Here is a 20908-nt window from a genome sequence, read left to right as displayed (position 1 = left end):
TGGCTATTTGTACCAAAAAAGGAGCATAAATACTCCCAAATTATTTTAGTTTAAGACCTAATTTTAGAATCAAAAGGACAGAGCATCACCAAATCCTAATCTTTATTTTTTATATTTTCAGGTGGCCACTGCTCTGAAGAAGCTGAAGTCTTTGGGCTTGATTCACGCTGACCTGAAGCCTGAAAACATCATGCTGGTGGACCCTTCCAGGCAGCCTTATAGAGTGAAAGTCATTGACTTTGGCTCAGCAAGCCATGTGTCCAAGGCTGTCTGCTCTACTTATCTGCAGTCCAGATACTACAGGTTTGGATCCTTTCATTCCAATCATTTCTAACCATCTCATGGTAATAACTGCTTTGTGTTTGTTTTTTATTGTCAGACCAAACATTAAACTTCAGCTAAAATGAGGAAAAAATTGATTATTTTCCAAAAAATTAGGTTTCCCTAATTTATTTTACGATTATAATAGTTTATGATGTCAAATCCAAGGGAAGAATGTTCATAATTCATATTCTGAAAGTGGAGTTAAGGATAGCTTCCTTGAGTTAAAAAAAGACAGTTTTTAATTTGTAAATATAGATTAATAATGTTTATTTGATCATGAGTAATCTATTTACAAAGCTAGTGATTATTCTGCCCTGTTAGTACATTACAAAATGACACACAGATGAGGGAAATCAGGTGCATTGCTGACCAGATTTACTGATTTGAACCTCAAATTAACTAACTTGTCAGAAAATAAACATCCCACTTGAGGATTGCACATTAGAATACATTTAAGAGTCTCAGAAATGTCATTTGTTATCATCTGCCAGTGTCGTGATGCAGTTCCGTCCCAGCGGTGTTACATGTTTATGTGCCGGTTTCCCACACAGCTTTGTAAAGTCTTGTCTGAGCCTTGTGCATTGAGGCCATCTTTGTTATGTAACGTAAAATACACGGCTTAACCTTTGTGCTTTCATTGGGAGTTTCCCAGTATGCATCGGAGTTCTCGGTTGATTTCTCAGCTTCGTGTTTTTCTACCAATACTTTCAGTTTTTTGTGTGCGACATGCTTGGGTACATATGCATTTGGCGTCCTACGTGTCACGCCTAAACTTCAGCTGCTCTTTTAAGAGAGGAACTACAATGTGAAGTATTTGGCCTGTGTCCAAAGGTAGGGCAGGGCAAGGAGGGAGCTGTGGACTTCCTGAAACAAACTATTATACAAGAAGTTTATTTCTTACAAAACTAGGAGTTAAAAAGCTCGTTTTGACAAACACATATTTAAGATGGATTAAAAGACTTTACATTTCATACTTGGAAATGTACAGGTAATTTTTGATGAGTAATTTCAGGCAGATTACACACTCAGTTGCATCTGTTTAATGACGGTATGAATTGTGTTAAGGCAAAGAATTTCCACTTGATTAACCACATGATGACGACTTGTGAGCTCTTACTGGTGCATATCACAGAGTACTGGTTCAGGGCAGCTATGGCAAACTCTGTGGACATTGTTTAATCCTTTAAGCACTCTTCTTGTATTCTGGGTATTTGAGTTCTCTGCTAAAGTCTGCCCCTTTGCTCTGTACTGTGTAAAAAAGAAATTCCTTCTATACGCTTCCATATATAGTTTTTTGTGGTGCAAAAATAAGAACATGAAATGTACAGCTTCCTCAAAAGCAGAGAGAAGGCCTCTGATAGTCACAAGCAACTTCCTTATTTTAGTTTAGGCTAGCTGCTCCTTCTATTGCTCCTCTATAAGAGGCCGGGTAGAGTGTGTAGTCATAGCTCTTACATAACTTGAAGGATTTGTTTGCGTTCGCTGCGGTTGCAACAGTCTCGAGTGTGAGTGCATATGCGCTTATGTGCTTTGTTTTCAAACTGTGTGGGCAACACCGAGGTTCTGCTGCAATTAAAATTGGGCTGGCGCAGGATTTCAGGGAGGTCACTCAGGACACAAGAGGTTGGGAAAGAATGTGGTGTGTAAAAACCCACTTTTAGATCCAGGAAAAAACATTCAGACATTCCTGTGTGTGGCTGGGTGTGTTCAAATGCGCTGCCGAGTTTGTGCAACAGCTTAAGCATTGCACACTTTGGTTTTTAGTAAAAGATTAGCTCACATTTGCAGGGTTTTTTTTCATACAAAAAAAGTAAAGATTAGTATTAAGATAAAGCCATAAAGCTGGATATTCCTCTTTTGTTCTCAGTTGTTGCGTCACTATAGAACTTTTTCCTTAAAATTAATATATCTAAAGCAGAGGTGTCAAACTCCAGGCCTCGAGGGCCAGTGTTCTACATGTTTTCTAACTAACCTGGCATTGCTGCTCCTTATTGGTTAAACATACCTGTCCAGGTAATCAGCACCGAGGTTTCATTAAAAAAACAGCAGGATGCCGGCCCTCGAGGCCTGGAGCCTGACACCCCTGATCTTCTGTTAGTTTTTTAATCTGCTGCACAGCTGTTTGGAAGGCAATTGTGTTGTTTACCTTGTTCTGTTGATGCGGTTTTGAAAGAGTTATTTGCATTCATGAAAGAAAAAAATGCTTTTGTGCAGTCTTATTTTTAAAATGTAGTTTTTGTAAAGACAAATAACACTATCAAGGTCTGAAACTAATACCCAATAATATGATCTTAAAATTTACTCCAAAAATAAGAACAGTTGAGATGTTCAGAGTTGGAATTTTTTGTAACACACTTAATTTTGGCACAAAAATTGTTGAAATGAACACTTCTGTCAGTTGTCTCCCTCTATTTAAACCTTATGGCTGTGTTAACTGTGAACGTGTCAGCCTGCGACAAAAGTCAACATGTTGGCTGTTAAAGAATAATCACAAATGGAGATGATTTAACAAGTCTCACAAAGCAAATGTGCCCAAAAAGGGTTTTTTTATTTTGTTCTGGATCAGAGGTCAAAAAAACTGCAAAAACACTCATAACTGAAGTGTTTATTCTTTGCAGAGATTGGTTTCATTCGATTAGTTGAGCAGCACCATATATGTAAAGATGCTAACACAAGTATTTTCTTTAAACCAAAATCTGATAACAAGAAATAAGATTTAAAAATGCAAGTTAAATAAAAACTCATCCTAATAGTGATGCATTTTAATGCACTGAGCTAATTTGATCAATTGTTTAATGTAAAATATGTCAAAAACTTTCCATAGACCAAAGTATTCTCGACTTCAATATGATGGCAGTAACTAAAAATGTAGTCAACCGTGGAACAAAAAATGGTTGAATGCTTTGAAGCAAACATGCAAGTGCTGGTCAAAGTTCAGACCTCAAGCTGATCGGAATGCTGTGTCAGGACCTTTGAAATGCTTTGCATTAATGAATGCTTACAGAGATAAAGAGTGAAGGCATCTTTGCAAAGAATGGTGCTTTAAATTCCTCTGCAGCAATGTAAGACACTGCAGTCTTAAAGAAGATAAATGACTTTAAATTGTTGCTTCTGAAGATGGTTCAACATGCTGTAAGTGCAGCTATTTCTGCATTAAAGCCGACTAATGACTAGTCATTATGTCATGTCTTATTGATAATAGACTTCCTTATGTTAAATAAAGATTATCCACCTTAAATTGTTCAAAATGGTTTACTTTTTTCACTTTTCACTCTGTAAATAATTTGAGTTTAAGATCTTTTTTGCTGTATTGCAATATTTGAATATTTACTGATAGAGCAGTCATTTGCAAGATCTACTGCCTCCTTATCTCCTCTGAGTACATTGCATAATATGTTGCATACATACATTGCGGTGTACTGTTGCCATAGCGAGGGTTCACAGGAACACAGACTTGGCTAGTGATAAAACTTCATTTTTATTACTCTTAGGTCAGGATGTCCCCAGACTTTTGGTTTCTTAACAAATCCTTTAAGGTTATTACGAAACAAGTTGAAGTCTGAGTAGAACGAAATATAAGCTTTTCAATATTATAGACTGATACATATTTATAACATGAAGGAATCAAAACTTGTCTTATTTATACCATTTAATAAACAAATACCATCCATGAGGACTAGTATCCTATTTGTTTTTAAGATATTACAATACTGTTAATCACCTGGATAAAATTTGTCCACCCATTCAAAAGATGCTGGGGGAGGGTGCTTAAAAAGAGGGACTGCAGCCCTTAAAAATCTCTGAATTAGCATCTCTATTCTTGAGCAATATTTCTTGAGGCTTTCTAGACAAATAAAAACATTTTTGTTTACCTAGAAACCAGGTTTTTGCAGTCTTCTATTGATATTTGTCAATTTTCTGCTTTTCTTTGCAAGTTCTGGGGAAGATCTTTAACTTTAATGACTTGGAATTATGATGTAACCCTGTTTCAAAAGCTTCGGTGCTCGTCATGATATAATGTGGTGTTGCCATGGTAGCGTGACACAGCAGGGCTTACTCAAGTTGACTGCTCCATTCTCCAGGAACCAATGACATAGGAGTACCCATGTTGAAAATGGAGCATTGGACAATTTGAATAATTCAGTCATACAGATCAGGTAAAAGAAAAGAGCTGCCATCTGGCACGCTTTTGTCGAGTTTCCTTTACTAGAGTGTCGTTTCTTTGTAGAACAGGTGTTGCTTTACATTTTCACTCAGTTTCGATATATTAAAACTCATTTTGTAAAATTTTAAAGATAGATTTTGTATAGATTGTGTAACAGATTTTTGGTGATACTTAATTAACTACTTAAGGTATGTTGACACAAACTAATCCAGACTGAACTATATTAGAATTCAACCGTTTACCTAGTCTGACTTCCCCCTCTCTTTAATTTTCACACTAAAAAAGAGTAGTTAGTACTTTGCACAATTTTAGTTGGTTTGTGAGCAGCATAAAAAAATAAAACAAGATATTGCAGGTTTAATGAACACTTTTTGTTGAAAAAAAATTATTTTAGAGCTAAATGCATATTTTGCATTTTCCAAAGTGGTCTGTCTTGTAAAGCACAATGCTTGCTGTTTGCAGTTTGGCCTATTTTGCAGATTTATCAATAAATAATTGATATGCTACATGGAGTTCTACTTTATATCATAGCATTGTTAGAATTAGACTATTCTACCTTAAAGACCCGCTATATATATATATATATATATATATATATATATATATATCATGATTGAGGACATAAGCAAATAAAATTAAGATCAAAATCTGCATTTTAGTATTTAATTCAAATTGTGGTAGTACATGAAAAAATGCCATTTGAAAGGGCTTGTTGTTGTTGTGTACAAACTACAGTGGTCCGGCCACAAGCTCCCTGCTCTGCTTTATCCTGATACATCCACCTGCAGACAAATAGATCCATGTACGTCTTTGTTTTCCTCTTCTGAGCTGGCACCTGGCTGAAAACTGTATGCCTGGATAGCTCCAATATTGCTTGCCATTTTTGTAGCAAAGATAATATTAGGTTGGGGTTGTGAGGGCTTGTAAGCTAGTGGGAGCACATGGAAACAAAGGCATGATGGGAAATGCTTGCTCAGTGCCAGCAGTCCTGCCCACAGCCCAAAAGGTGAATTTCTGATGAATTCCTGCTGCACTGCAGAAACTATGTCCAAGAAAATGACACAATTTTTTAACATTTTTGTGCTTAAAATGGCATGATCAAAGGTAGAAGATCATTCGGAATAATTTTAAAACGGTTCAAAAGATGATTAGAGTTAAGTTGCCTCATATTCAAGCAACTAAAGTCTGCTAAACATAGTGCTAGTCCACCTTTGTAAGCATGTTTTATGACAAAACAATTGCAGCAGCCATCCAAACTGAATGCTTTTGGGTCTATGTGATTGAAAATGGCGTGGGTTGCCTGGTGTGATTACACCCATAACCAGGTTTCTCAGGTTCACTTATTTTATAAACAGCATTAAGTTGGTTTTATTGTTTACTGTGATTAAAACACCTTTAAAATGATCCCTATTCATGGTTTCTCTCCTAATTTAATGTCACAGTCCCCAAGGAAACGTAATAAGACAAGAGCGCAAAACCGCTGTTGCTGGCATGTGTTTATTGTACTTAATGAATGACACATGAGAGCTCTGGAAAATGTTTGTGTGTATTTATAAACACATGCATTCAGTTATACATTTTTCTTACATTGAGGATTACTATTTTTGTCTGTTTGCTCATATACAGTTACATTATTGGAAGGAGGAAAACATGTTGCCTTCTTAAACTAGTCACTCAAGATTACAGAAACATGAAAAGTTACTATTTTAACTTTTACTTTTTACACTGGAAAATTGATGTTAAAAGTAAGATGACATTGAAAGGGTTTCTTCATCTGACCGTACATGTTTGTAAGACCACAAGTGACCCCCAGAGAATCCAAACCGCTAAGTACCTTTTAAGGAGCCATACTCTGATACATTACTTCTAGAGATGATTAAAGTGATGGCTGGATTATTTTCTCCTTATCACACAAACCTCTTGAGTTCACTAGTGTAAATGTCAAACTCTCAATATATTTTGAGTTTGTGTTTGTAAAGTTTTCTCCTTTTGGTTGAAATAAAAAGCTCTGAACCCTGTCAGATTAAAAAAAAAACAAAACTTTTTTTGAATAGTTTTGGTGATTTATTACATTGTTTTGTGGCAAACTCAGTAAATTCTTTTGCACGTGCAGTATTTTCTTGTACAGAGTCAGACACAGCAACGAGAATTTCAGTGTTGTTGTTTCCAGTTGTATGACCATCATGGATCACCTTTGCTAACAGTCTCTCTGGTCCTTTACAAGCTCTCTCACATCAACCTCCATTTGTTTGAGGGGGGGTGGACAGAGAGGACTGGGAATATATAATGAGCCCCCCTGGGTGCAGTTTATATTGGTGATCTGCCAATGTTTCTCTTCCATGCAAACCATGAGTCTGTTACCATACAATGTGCTCATCATATCTGCTGCTCTCCAGTGGAACCAGTTATTTCTGGAACCTCGCCTGCCTCTGCACGTGTATGCGGGTGTGCAAGGGTTATGTGATGAGCTGTTTGAACTCTGAAAAGTTAAAGCCATGTACAGGCACGTGTCTATTCCCATCCTCTAGCTACATTTAATTTATGGGTTTGGGGTTTCTGCAGTGTTGGGTCTGTTTACTGACTTTTAAAGAACTTTCCTGTCATTATTGTTCATTTCAACCTGGCACATTAACCTGTGTGTTTGTTTAATACATCTGGTGCGGTACCTGCATATACTAGCATAAAATGCTAATATTATTGCCTTATTATGAATTAATGTAGTTTTTAGGCATTTAAGATCCCTAATTCATTGCCTATTGGATGTAATCTTCATAACATTTAGGTCTGGGTATCGTTGCCAAAATATTTGCACATAATGACGCTATACTTTACGAGTAAAGTTGAGGGTTTAGCTTAACTGTCTGCGGCTTTATTCTGTTTGTGTTAAGAGGCTAACTGTTTTTTGAATCTCGGCTGCTTGGCAAATTCAAAAGCTGTCTGAAAAACTCACTAAATTGCATGTTTTAAACTGCCGTTTATGAAACTCTTCTATATGGGGCAGTTTCTCCGAGGGCTACTTGCAGTATTGCATAACCACACTTCTTCCTTTTGAAAGAGCACGAGGAAATGGCGGAGTGAAATTTTTCCTTAGCTCGCCGGAGTGGAAAACGTGCTTACGTAAAATCCATCTCCTCCTTAGCTGTAGATCTGCATGTGTAAACAGATGCACATGATGTGTGAAGGCCCCGCTTTTTCACCCCTTAATAATCCGGCTGCGCTGCGTCCAGATGTTGCTGAGCAACAGTAATTTCCTTCAAAGCTGTCACAACATTGGTTGCTATTTGTGGCTTTGTTGCTCTGCTGCTGTGAGCAGGCCTAACAGCTCATTGTTTTCATGCATAATCACATGCTGCTCCTGGAAGAGTTCTGGTCCTGTTTTAGCTGAACAATTGGCAAAGTCCAGAATATCATGCCGGTGATGTAACCAGAATCACTTGCATTCAGGCTGTGTTTTGTACTATCAACACCTCCTGTAATATCATGATTATGTACAGAAAAAAAACATATACAGTTCTAAAGATTTTAAATGAGTTTGTACAAAGTTGACTCATCACACCAGTCTGATTTAGTTCAAACAGTAATTTTTGTGTATGTGCGCCCAGTAATTACGATGTGTGGGCTTTATTATAGTGCCAGAAAGTTTGTTTTCTAAACAACCACTTAGTTCAGGCATCCAGCACTGTCACTGCAACTTTTAATATCTGCTAAACTTAACCATAATCCAGCTGCTGTAACTAACAGTTAAGTAGCTGGGAAGTAAGACTCTGATGTAGCCTTGGTTTACTTGTGAGTTTTTTTTCCTTCAAGCTGCTATGTGTTTTCTATAGAGGTCAATATAATTGAGCAAGGTTGTCTGCTCTCTTAAAGACCCACACTGATGGAAATTGTTTTTTATAGTGTTTTGGTGTTGTTTTTTCTAATAATGGAGGATATATATATATATATATATATACATAAAAATGCGTTTCTAAGTATTTCTTTATTCAAATCGGTATGAATCAGGAGCAGACAAAAAATGCAGTTTAAAAAAGATTGTTTTTTGGATATAGAAAATACTTTTGGCAGGGCCACAAACTCTCTGCTCACCTCTGTATTGGGGAGGGAAAGAGGGGCGGGGTTGCTCTGTGCCAATGGTCTCACAACTTGTAGGTGAATCTCTAATGAACTACTGCCGCTCTTGAAAACAACACAGGTTTTTGATTTGGGCTAAAAATATCATAGTCATATAATTCAAAGACCACTGGGAACACTTTTGAAATTAATCAAGAGGATTGGAGAGAGACAGCAGTACCCAAATGCTGTGGCTGTCTGTGTTTTGTTCTCAGTTGGAAGGCACTGGTTCAAACCCCAGCTGAGAGTTTTCCCCAGATACTTCCTCCCTCTGTTCAAAAACATGCTTCATAAGTCCAGGTTGTCATTGTAAAGGTGAATTGGTTCTTCATTGTCAAAGGTTTAATCAAAAGTTGAAGTTACCAGAATTTTCCTATCATTGTTCTTTATTTTTTTATTTTTAAAGATGATAGATATTCCTCAGTTTCATCAGGCCTAAATTGCGAAAGACTGATTTCTTGAAATTCTGGTTAGTAAAAGTTTCTTTGAAAAAAGGTTGCTGAGGGAAAAACTATTTTGATTAATTGTAATTTTTGTGGGGCTAATTGGAATCTAAAATTGTTACTTTTTTTTCTTTTTAATGAGGCTCAACCTCATAAGTGTATTGTTTCTAGTGTGGTTTTAACACCTTCCGTTTCCTCTTTTTCTGTCTGCAGGGCTCCCGAGATTATTTTGGGCCTGCCCTTTTGCGAGGCCATCGACATGTGGTCTTTGGGCTGCGTGATAGCCGAGCTGTTTTTGGGCTGGCCTCTTTACCCTGGAGCGCTGGAGTACGACCAGGTAAAGTTTCTCACACATAAACAAGAACTGCAAGCTCTTGTGTCACATACATCCTGTAAGGAGGGAGAAGACGAGACGCTGAAGATGGATCGGTTTGCTGTTGCTTCACGGCCTCTCGTGCCGTATGACCTCAGCCTAGCAAACCCAGCATCCACATACCGCTCGACCAGGAAATAGCTTTTGTTAATGCAAAATTATGTTTTTACAGGGTTGTGTGGTCCAAACTGCTCCCATGACAGGCAAGGGAGATGGGAGCATGGGAAAGTTTTTACAGATAGAACAGAACTGCTTTGTTTGAGCATAAACAATGCTGTGAAGGCCAGAATAAAGCTCATTATGTTTTTAATTATAGGAATAATGAGGCCAACGAAATCCTAAAGCACTTACTAATAATGTTTTTGCATCAAATGTCAAGAGAAAATAAAAGGAAGCTCTTTTGTGGGCAACTGCAATGTTTAAAAGAGTTTTTCAGTATTTTTTTTTTATTTTTTATTATTATGGTTATTTTTGTGAGGTTTTCAGATTTTTTTTCTGCTTTTCTAGCAGCCCTTTAGGGGTTTTTCCGGCATCTGCAGCTCTGCTGTGTGGCAGGGCCATGCCAGGACACACATACACGTTGAGCCCCCAAAAGCATGCAGTTGTATGCCAAGGCTCACAGCAGTTCCACTCTACACAGCAAAATGTATTTATAAACATAAGCCTGATTGTAGACGTGTGCGCTGTCCCCTCGCACGAGCACACACATGCTTGCACGTGCACACTTTAGTTAGCAGTCAGTGCACCATCAGCAGGATCCCAGTCCAGTGCCCTCTGGCCACTCGGGCTGTTTATTCTAGGCCGCACATGCATGTGCGTGCACACATACACACAAAGCCAAAGCTGTCATTGTCGAAAATTTTCCTTCGTCATGGCACTTGGAGAGCGCTGGGGTGTGTTGAGAGGCCTCCTGATTGGGGCTCTCAACATACCAAGGAAGGCAGAGAGGGTGTTGACCTTTTGAGGGAAAAGATACCGACTAGACCTGGAAAACTTCTGCTTCACCTCTGACTGGGTCTAAAAAACACATTTTTTTCTGCAGAAACTGGTTCTTTTGTACCTTTTTTTTCTTTCTTTTTTTTTTTAAAGATTGTTTTCTTTATATCTTGCCTTTTCTTTTTTTCTCCTTTTTTAAGAAAATTAAAAAAATAGTTCAGTCTCGACTGAATTTGGAGTTGTTTGTTCTCTTCCCTTTTAAACTTCCGCTTAGCTTTTATGTTTTATTGCTTTTGGCCAAACATTTACTTTCACAAAGCTATTCGTCAACACATGTACTCTGCTAGAGCAAACATTTATTTGTTTATCTTTTTTTTGTTATTCCTTTAAGATTTTCAGAAATGGATCACACTTAAACTCAAGCTAAATGTTGAATTATTTATTTAATCTTCATATTTGGCTGCACTGTGCATTATTGTTAGGGTTAGATCAAATTGCCCATCAAATTGAGTTAATTATTTTTATTCTAGTTTAATAAAGTTTCAATTTGTGTCACTTTTTAACTGAATGAAATTAAAGATTTCCACATGAATTGTTATTCACTGTTGGTTTTCTGCTTCTTCTGATTAATAGATTTAAGTGTAAATGGTCAGAATAATGCATAAATGTCTGAACAAATTAGATAGAAACATGTTTATGTTGCATGAAAGGTCTCAGGCTTCTTTCTTCAAGTGCCGCTTGCATCACCTCAAAGGAATCTTGTGTTGAAATGAATCACCTTCAGGTGAATTATGTGCAGCGGTTGTGACTTTTCCTGTTCACTTTCTCCCTATCTCTTCACCTCCCCATCCCTGCTCTTCTCAGATCCGGTACATCTCTCAGACTCAAGGGCTGCCAGCTGAAAAGCTGCTGAACAAGGGAACCAAGACCTCACGCTTTTTCACCAAAGAATCTGACTCGCCTTACGCCTCCTGGAGACTGAAGGTATTTGCATTCAGGTCACATAAACACACAGAAATATAAAAAACGCATCCAAACCTTTTAACATCCAACTTTCTATTAACAAGCACCCGGTCAGCAGCCATTGATTGCTCCCCTGTAGATTGTAAAAATGCACATTAGCAGGATTGGAAGTGAAATTGATCAAAAACAATTGAAAATTCAGTTAAAAGTCCTTGTAGAGATAGGAAATATCCTTATGTGGCAACTATTTTGGAAAGGAAACAGCTGCATTAGCTTTTTGAAACGGGACAATGCCGATGGAGGCCGCAGAGAAGTGCAAGGAAATGTGAAACTGTTTAGACTACCTGCTGAGTTTCCTCCATGAAAACTTTAAATAAATGTTTGCTAAAGTTTGGCTCAGCGTTTTAAATAAAAACTCAGATGGGAACCTTGACCAAGCAGATCTGCTCCAAAAGTCTATCGACGTTATCACACATTTTGTATATTTTGACCTCCCGCTGCTTATCATTGAAACGCATCCAGAGCTAAGTTTGAACACACGTGTTCCTTTCACACACTCGGCTGTACCCTCTCTGTTCCTCGGATTGTTTGTGAGACACAGATAGAATCGGCGAGTTAAATTAAAAGTGCTGCTAAAGCGAATTCCAACAAAGATCTTCACATCCTGCATTTAACTTGCATGCTTTAGATAATTCATCCAGTCTTCCTGTTTTCTTTAGACAACGGAAGAGCACGAGAAAGAGACGGGGCTTAAATCCAAAGAGGCCAGAAAATACATCTTCAGCTGTCTGGAAGACATAGCACACGTAAGTTTGACCCACATTTCTAAAAGTCTTTAATTAGTGCTTTAATTCATTAGCTGAATGGATGTCTTTTTCTCAGGTAAACTTGGTGCTGAGTCCAGATACCGCCGACATGCAGTCAGAGAAGGCTGACAGACGAGAGTTTGTGTCTCTCCTTAAGAGCATGCTTACGATCGACGCAGAGGACCGAACTGTTCCCTCCAGCATCCTGAATCACCCTTTCCTCACCATGACCCATCTTCTAGACTTCCCCCACAGCAACCAGTAAGGCCCAGTGTTGTTTTTCTTATTGTTTTCTTTACTTCCCTACAGTCGTTGACACTTTGTCTCTCTCTTTAGTGTACAGTCCTCTTTCCGCATCATGGACATGTGCCACAGTCGGCCCAGCAATGCAATTTTTGATGCTTTGAACCAGAACACCATTCATTTCTCAAGACCCCCCCTGGCCCCCACCTCCTCCTCTGGCCTTACTTTGGGTTACAGCAACATACCGGTCCACACTCAGGTGCAGTTTGTCTTTAAGTCATTAAAAACCTAGAGATTAGTTCAGGTTTTTATTGTCTTTATTTTATTTGTGATGCGTTTGTTCACTGCTGAGCTGTTGTTGCCTTTCAAAAAGTGTTGTTTTTCTGTCAGTAAATACTTTAAATAAGAAGTTTTTTTTTTTTTTTATTCATCTGACATTTAGTTTTTCCACTTCCTTCATGTGAACATCTCAAAAACTCTATTGCAGTCTGCTCAGTCCGTGTTGCATCCTGGGATAGCTTTGACAGCAGGGAACGGTCAGTTTGGCTGCAGTGACTCATTCCCACCTGCCCTCCTCCTTTGCCCCCCAGCAATGCAAGGTAAATATATTGTATTCTGTGGTTATGTGAAATTTGTCTTGTTTCAGGTTCTGTTTTTGCTTGGGGTGTAAGAAAACATTGATTTGGTGAAATATCGTGATACTTTGCATGGCGATACTTATATCGATATAAAATGCTGCCAAGCGGTGTGCTCCCCCCGCAGAGCTTCAGTCACAATGTGAAAGACGAACAGAGCGAAAGTTACGCTGAACTTCAGATTCAGCTATCCGATGGATCAGATCGACCTGTATAATGTTCTGAAATAAGAACGTTGCTGTGGCTATGAGCGATGAAATAGATGTTTGTGTGAAAACTGAGATGCAGTGCTGCAATTCAGACTGTCTGGAAGACTTGGATAAAACATCTTAGTCATGTTCAAGCTCTTCTTCATCCTTCAAAACCCTGAACTGTTTTAAAAGTACCGGTTCGGCTACATTTAGCAGCGTTACAAACAGAGCACTTTATTTTCTCAACTATACATATGAAACATGAATTGTTAAGACACATTTAATCTTTCTTGGATTTTTAGTTTACATTTTTAGTTTCCGGAAAATCAGGCAAAGTTGAGTATTGAAAAAATATTTCCCAAATTACGTAAAGAAAAGCACCATGAATTTGCATGGTTAAAAGTCACTTTATACGAGATACAGTTCCAGTGCTAAATGTTCTGAACATTAAAAAATGTATTTTAAAGTTTATTTGTGTGAAAGGTGCATACAAATTCAGATTAGGTTTTTTTTTTTAGTCATAATTTTGAAAAAAGGTGAAATATTATTTCTGGTACTGCCTTGTGATATATCGCGATACATATCGAATTGTCTGTATCGTGATACATATCATATCGCCCGACTCTTGCCAATACACACCCCTAGATTTTAGTGCTATTTGTGCAGTTTGTTTGAATTAGATTTGTGTATTTGTCTGATTTTTGTTTTTGTTTTATTATAGTAAGTAAAAGAAACCTTTTTTTTTTTAAATAATTAAACATATCAGTTTGCTACCAGGAAGAAAAAGCTCAATTTAGACTGTAAAATCTTTATATTACTGTGTAGTAAATGTCTGTGGTATTACTTCCATACACAAGCTCCCTTTCTGTGAATTTCAATCTCAATTGACCAAAATGTTAAATTTAAATGCCTTCTTCACCAAAACTGTACCTTATATATAAAAAATATATTTTGGCATTCATTAGTTACTTTGATCTAAAAAAAACAAAAAAACTATTTCCATGTAAATTTGTTTTGCTGTGATCTTAGTTTTAACAAAAGGAAAATGAATCAGTTCAGGGGGATGAAGCAAAGCAAACATTGTATTTTTTTAACAACTGCATGATAAAACATGTTCCTCTGCAGTAGATCTGATTGTGAACATGAATGCAAAAAGACTCGCCACACTGAGCTTAAAGGACGTTTGGCTTGATTGAGTCTGTTCATTGTATTCATAATGGCGTGTTTTGCATAATGATGTGGCAGACTGATAGTAGGAAGTAACCTCATGCTTTAGTTAGAGAATTAACTAGAGAAACAAAGGAAAGATTGACCAATGAAAGACAGCACCCTGATTGGCTGCTGACAGGAGAGGAGGAGGCGCCGATAAGCTTTGATCAGCTTAGATGTACTGTGTGTTAAAAGCCCAAATTATTTTTTACCTTGAATTGCATCTGCAAACCTGTGTTAACGCTCTCATTTTGGTTATGATAACTTGCTCCACATGCCATATAAAATAAGGTTTCCTTTAATTTTTTAAAGGTAACCTGAATCAGCCAGCAACATATTCTGTCCCCATGGTGACACAAGCTCCTCCCATTCAGCCCCTGTCAGTGAGGCCTGGCGTGATGGCTCAGGTAAGACCCAGTCAGTCAGCATGCTGATGTTCCCACGCTCCAGAACGGAGTAGTAAGAGTATTACACGGTGACGTGGAGCCGCTCCACACCCTGATCCTTTGTTTTGCTCTGACTCATCTCCAGTGTCACCGCTGCGTCTGTCATAGTTGTTGTGTTTGCGGTTGTTTTTACAGAGTGTGGCACACATAAAAATTAATAATAGCAGTGTCTGCAGCCGCTGGGTAATGACTTTGAGAAAATAATCAGCAATGTTGAGTTCAGCATTGGAAAATAAAAACAACTTTTTTTTGTTTTAATGTAAAGAAAATGAGTTTTTTTCCTGGTGGAGATGAAGAGCGGGCGGATTTACTTTGCCAGGTGGTATGAACTCTTGACCTGTTTGGACAAAGCAAGACACAAATGGCTTGAAGGCTGAGGATAGAGCCAGAAAGAGCTTCATGTCGCTTTTAGAATGAGGTGGAAAGCAGAAGCACACAAGGGTCACCACGACCAAACCACCAACTAGAATCTATTCATGTTAAAGAGTCAAACACACATTTATGTTGTGCTCCATCTGGTTAAAGTTGCTTTTAACCAAATCTCTGATTAACCAACAAGAATGCATCTTTTGAGGGGAACAACTTATATAGGATAACGTAATTTAAAAACTCATTCTGATCATCTTTTGATCTATATGTAAAGTGTTCCCACTGGTATTTTAATCATGATCATTCCATTTCTAGGCAAAATAAAAAAACTGTCATTTTCAGGAAAGTAGTTCCTGTAGCTCGACAGTACTTTATTAATCTAAGAGTGTATTCAGAACCAGAGAAACGCAGTCCAAGACCAAGGAACAGGTCTCTGAGTTTTCTTTTGAGGTGGTTTCGGTTCGTTTCAAATCGGACTGAACTTCAGTTCGCTCTGAGATTCCTCTGAATACAATCGGCTCATGGAGCAAAGTAGGAAATAAACAAACAGGACAAATGTAGATCAATGATTGTCATGTTATCAAAGAGGAAAAAAAGGAAAATATGATGCTTTTTTTGCTACGGTAACTCTTCTGCTGCTTATGTGATTATCATTATTAAAATACATTCTGATGAATGGCAAAGATGAGATGCAACACTTTATATTAGGAAAATATTGGCATTAAGCAGCTTTTGTCAGCTTCAGAATCCGTTGAAATTGTTTAAAGCGTAAATAGTTTGAAGAGTTGCAGTAAATGAAAAAACAGCAAAAGCTCCATTGTTAGAGGGTTAAAAAGACGACCTTCTCACTGTCTAACAGTCTTAAAATTGTTGCAAACCCATATTTCAAGCATGAATAGTTCTGATCTTGAGGGTCTCCAGGACCACTAGTGTTTCTTAACAAATGATCTCACGGTTTCTCCTCCTCTCTACAGCAGGCCTGGTCTAACCGCAGCCAGCAGCTTCTAGTTCCAGCAGCTTGGCAGCAAATGACTCCAGTGGGTCCTCCCCCATCTCACCCGCCTCCTCCACCTCCTACCTCCCTAACCAACGACACCACCGTGGGTCCACAAATGATCGGCGACTGGGGGTGAGTCATCCCAATGAGTCATCCAAGCACTGAAAAATACATGTGCAAGACATTTAGCTACCCTAAAGGAGTCATCAAATACTGATCTGCTCCTTATAACCCAACCTTTTTATTTTTTTTTTCCCCAAGCAGGAAAGTTCGCCCTCCCAGCAGCCACTACAACACAGTGATGCAGCAACCCCTCCTGACCAATCAGATGCCAGCTCTGTCTGCCCATCAGCCAATCAACATCGGCATCGCTCATGTTGTCTGGCCCCAGCCAACCACTAAAAGGAACAGACATGGTCACAACAGGTCAGAAACAGCTGTTTGTTGTTGCTGTTGAGCTTCCATGTCTTATTTGAGGAGAAGAGCAAGTCTAAACAGACTGCACTTGTTCAGTCTTTGTCTAATCTGAAATGGAGACGACCTCGCTGCTGCGTCTACTTCTGTTAAGAAAAGAAAATATTTTCTATGAGTAGATACAATTTCTTTCAAAATAAACTCCACTTTAGTTTGAAAAGATCCTTCAGACTTTTGCGGAATGATTGCCGAGTTCCTGAATCTGTTTACTACTTAAGATTTTACCTCAATAATTCAGAACAGATTTTTTTTTTAACTTCTTAAGAGTTGTTTTGACTCAAGTGTGAGTACCTTTTTAGTTGAAGCAGTCTTTGCTTAAAACACAAAAAAGCTTACAAGAAAACAAGCTATGAGGGCAAGGAATGCTCTGAAAACACTAGTTTGGTATTTTTAAATAAATACTAAAACCTGTTTCAGGTTTGTTGTTAATTTATTTACGATAGCAAATCTTTTTGTCAGCACACTGACTGATCTTTACTCTCCCAAAGGAACCTCTCCCACCACGGGAATTCTGTATGCCGAACACCCAAAATGGCCGAGGTTGTGGGGCAGGCGGCTGCAGGGAGGCGGCAGCCTCAAGGGGCGGCGTCTCAGGGCGAATCCCGGCCGCCCGACACTCAAAACAAAAACGAGAAAAGAGAAGATGCAGAGGAGGAAGCCAGCTGTTTTAAACCGAGCGGGAACCGACGCGGAGGCTACTCCAGGCAGCCGCTTCGAGATGTGGCGGTCCTCATGGCAGACACACCGAGCCCCGCCCCCAGCGTGATCAGCATCCGCAGCGACCTGAGTGACGCCGAGGAAGTGGATGGCGAAGATCCCGAGAGGTGCCGTCTCAATGAGTGAGTTCAAACTTTATTTCATGTCACCAGATGTGATGGAACCGGTCTGGATCGCTAGGATCTGCTTTCTTCTATCTGTAGGTGTAAAGAGGAGTGCGAGTGTGAGGCTTGCCGAAACACCAGCGTGTCGATGGAGAGGGTTTGCTCCCTCAGCAGTCCTGACAGCAGCCTCAGCACCAGCTCCTTTGCCTCCAACTCCCTTCAGTCCAGCCCTTCAGTCTCACCTTGCAAGAGACCCAACAGGTATAGAAGTTTCCCCCAAAAAAAGTTCAGATGCTTTGGTTTAAGTCTGAGCGTGCCGCTCTCCTCCCTGCGCAGCATGTCCGAGGACGATGGCCACGAGAGCGGCTGTGACACGGTGGAGGGCTCCCCCACGTCTGACACATCCACCTCCCCGCGGGGCAACAGCGCATACCGTTACCTTAACAACAACAACCGGCCGGCGCTGGCTGCGGTGGTCGCGCCTCTGCCCTCCCCCACAGAGCAGGGCAGAAGTCCCAGAGGAATCCGGACCATGATAGTCCCCCCAATGAGAGTGCAGAGCAACAACAGGAACAGTCGTGGGAGCGAAGAGCGCGCTCAGAGAACAAGTCAGTGCACGAGTCTGTTGTTTGTTGTCTGTTGTATGAAGCTACATAAAGTTTTTAGGCTTTAACGTGACTTCTGTTGACCTTCCGATTCATTATAAGTTCTTTGGCCATGTCTCACTTTGCAGGTCACATGGAAAAAGAAGGGGCTTTCTGCCCCCTAGTGGCTCATAGAGGCCATGACAGGTGATGGAGAAACCAGCAGAGAGCTTCAGATCGTCTTGTACCTGATAAATGCGTCCACACCGGATAATGCAGTTTTTGTCTGGAGTCTTTTTGTTTCACTTTTCCTCCTTTTTCAAAATATTATCTGTTTTACTAGAAGCAGTCTTTAGGAATAAATACATGTACCTCACATGGAACATATAATTTAGTGTGGAGGGAAAGGTGCACGCATTTCATCAGGTACTGGTCTCTTTTAAATAATCCTCTGCTGGTTCTCAACACAATAACCCTCCAAATGTGTCTCTGATATGAGATCAGTTTTGCCAGTTTTATACCATAATTTGTTTAAAAAAAGTTTGTTGAAAACTGATACAGATCAGAGTTCAAGGGGGGAACTTTTCTCTTTTGAGTGACACACAATTTCTATTTTTATTATAAGTGACAAATGTTTTTCTTCCATTTTGCTGTGTTTTTGTGAGGATTCTCTTTGATGTTTACCGAAAGTAAAGTGTAATTTTTTTAAGCTGAAGTCCACATCTCCTCTTCTCAGTGCAGAGTACTTCTTCATCTCCCTGCGGCATGCGTTCTAGTTTGAAATCTTATCTTGTTTTCAGTCTGCCGTTCACGAGGACAAAACTCTGCATCTGTTTCGTCTTCACTTGTCCTCTGCTCAGCTTCCTCTCGTCTCCTTTTTGGCTCAGTCTCAGACTCCTGGTCCCGATCCAAAGGGCGCTGCAGCCTCGTGGGACAACAGAACACGCCCTCCACCATCCCCCTCCTCCCATCCGCCCCCTTCCTGTCCCGGCAGCAGAAGGTGGCGGGCCAGCAGCAGCACCCTCTTGGCTTTGGGCAGGTTCGTTCAGTTCCCGTCCTTCATGCTTTTAGCTGCAGAGAGTTCTGTTGAGGCTGGGCTCATAAAATTTACAGATTTCTTAAAACACTTTTTAAAGATGCATGTCAAGCTTGTCCCACTACAGGGATTATTTAAAAGGGTGGTACATTATGTATTATCACATTAAACCCATCTAAGATCGTCCCAGAAAGATCCAAGTTTTTAAAAGTATTTTAGAACAAACTGTACTAAGCTAATTTTTAAGTTTCTGTAACTGACAACAATAAGCAAACTGCTTTAGGTTCAGATTTTGTTAGAAGTCTGTGACTGATGGACCTGAATTGTGATGGTTTAAGACAAAAGTGACATTCTAGTTTCTGAGATATTTGAGCCATTTGGTCCACTTCCAGACTGAAGTATGTCACTTTATGTCACTTTTTTTCCTGTCTCCAACGTTGATTAAAATGTCACAACCATTGACTATTAATGAGAACTGGATTTAGTGTGACGTCGCTCATAGAAAATGGTGGACTTCCGGCTCCGACCAGATGAAGTCGATTCATTTTTTGGTGACATGGATGCAGCCATGGTGGAACCAGATGTTGTTAGTCAACAGTGATTGGTCTGAGTCAGTCTGTGTCAACATTCTTATGAAAACCATTCTAACCTATCAGGAGTAAGGCCATTGGAAGGAAAAACCCCTGCCATTTAAAAGTGGGCTACAGTGGGCTAACGTTTTGACTTGTGGACCACTAAGGGTTCTAAGATTTGTCAGAAGGGCCGGACTAGGACCAAATGCCTGGAGTGTTTGGGTAAGGAAATGCCATACAATCAGGACAAAAAAACGATTTCATTTTGATTGAAAATAAAGATTTTTTTTTTTGAACTGAGCACTTTGACGCTTTTATTTTAAACGGAAGCTGTCCTCATTTTAGAGCCAATTGCAACAACAGCTTGATGTCAGAAAAAAAAAACAAATTACAGAAACGCTACGTTCATAATGGAGTTGGAATGATTGGAAAAATGGCTGTTGGACTCTGAAAATACACATGAATGCTAAAAAAACAACACATCTTCCAACACCTCATTAATGCAGAGTAATTTTCTGCATTAAGTAAAGGTCAATTTATTTGTAGTCCACCATCTAAGGCGAGACACCAGAAAATAAAACAACAATAAGGGTTATCATAAGTTATTCCTTCTTGGCGGCCCAAATGAAATAGTTTGACAGGCCGGAGTTACAGAGCTACGCAAAACCTGTCAGACATTTAAACATTTTCCTTGAGACCACATAGTTTATTGAGGCATCCGATTGGTCAGTTTATAACTTAAATAACTTTAAAATATCATGAAAAAATAAAATGGGATTTTCAAGACTATGTTATAGAAAGGCATCAGAGCAAAAATGATTATTCTGACAAATACAATGACTGAGTAATAGCTGTTTTTTTTTAACATAGCCTGTATGATTTTGGCTTCTTGGCCAGCAGGTTCTTCCTGTTTGGAATGTGAGGTGGGAGGGGTCACTCAGTCCAGTTCTTGTATACAGTCAATGGTTGCAGCTCAGTAGAGATGAGATGTTTGTGTGTAACGGTGAGTGTGTTTGTGTGTCGTCCTTCCTCAGCCCTACGGCTCAAACCTGAGCAACAAAGAGTGGAACGGCAACTATGGGCCTCTGCGGCCGCACGCCTTCATCCCGCCCACCGTGCACACCTTCACTCACCTGCACCACAGCAGCCCCACGCACACGTCCGCCGCGCCGCACACGCAGGGCCTGCCCGCCCACACCCTGCTGTCCTAC

The 20908-nt window shown here is 39.5% G+C and overlaps 1 protein-coding gene across 1 annotated transcript in view; it reads left to right on the top strand.

The window, feature by feature from the left end:
- The window catches only part of LOC112152391 (homeodomain-interacting protein kinase 3), a gene marked incomplete in the record, with an annotated part of 30501 nt that overhangs the window by 7148 nt on the left and 2445 nt on the right, over window positions 1-20908 (top strand). The window contains 15 exon segments of the mRNA XM_024281944.2: window positions 122-303; window positions 9256-9379; window positions 11216-11335; window positions 12034-12120; window positions 12197-12381; window positions 12457-12622; window positions 12851-12962; window positions 14711-14805; window positions 16188-16342; window positions 16475-16636; window positions 17173-17523; window positions 17605-17766; window positions 17842-18113; window positions 18977-19128; window positions 20732-20908. Coding sequence (XP_024137712.1) covers window positions 122-303; window positions 9256-9379; window positions 11216-11335; window positions 12034-12120; window positions 12197-12381; window positions 12457-12622; window positions 12851-12962; window positions 14711-14805; window positions 16188-16342; window positions 16475-16636; window positions 17173-17523; window positions 17605-17766; window positions 17842-18113; window positions 18977-19128; window positions 20732-20908 — 2502 coding nt within the window.

This window comes from Oryzias melastigma, linkage group LG6 (assembly GCF_002922805.2).
Source record: "Oryzias melastigma strain HK-1 linkage group LG6, ASM292280v2, whole genome shotgun sequence".
Classification (NCBI taxonomy): domain Eukaryota; kingdom Metazoa; phylum Chordata; class Actinopteri; order Beloniformes; family Adrianichthyidae; genus Oryzias; species Oryzias melastigma.
Note: the sequence above shows the minus strand (reverse complement) of the source record. Positions and strands in the feature narration are given on the sequence as shown.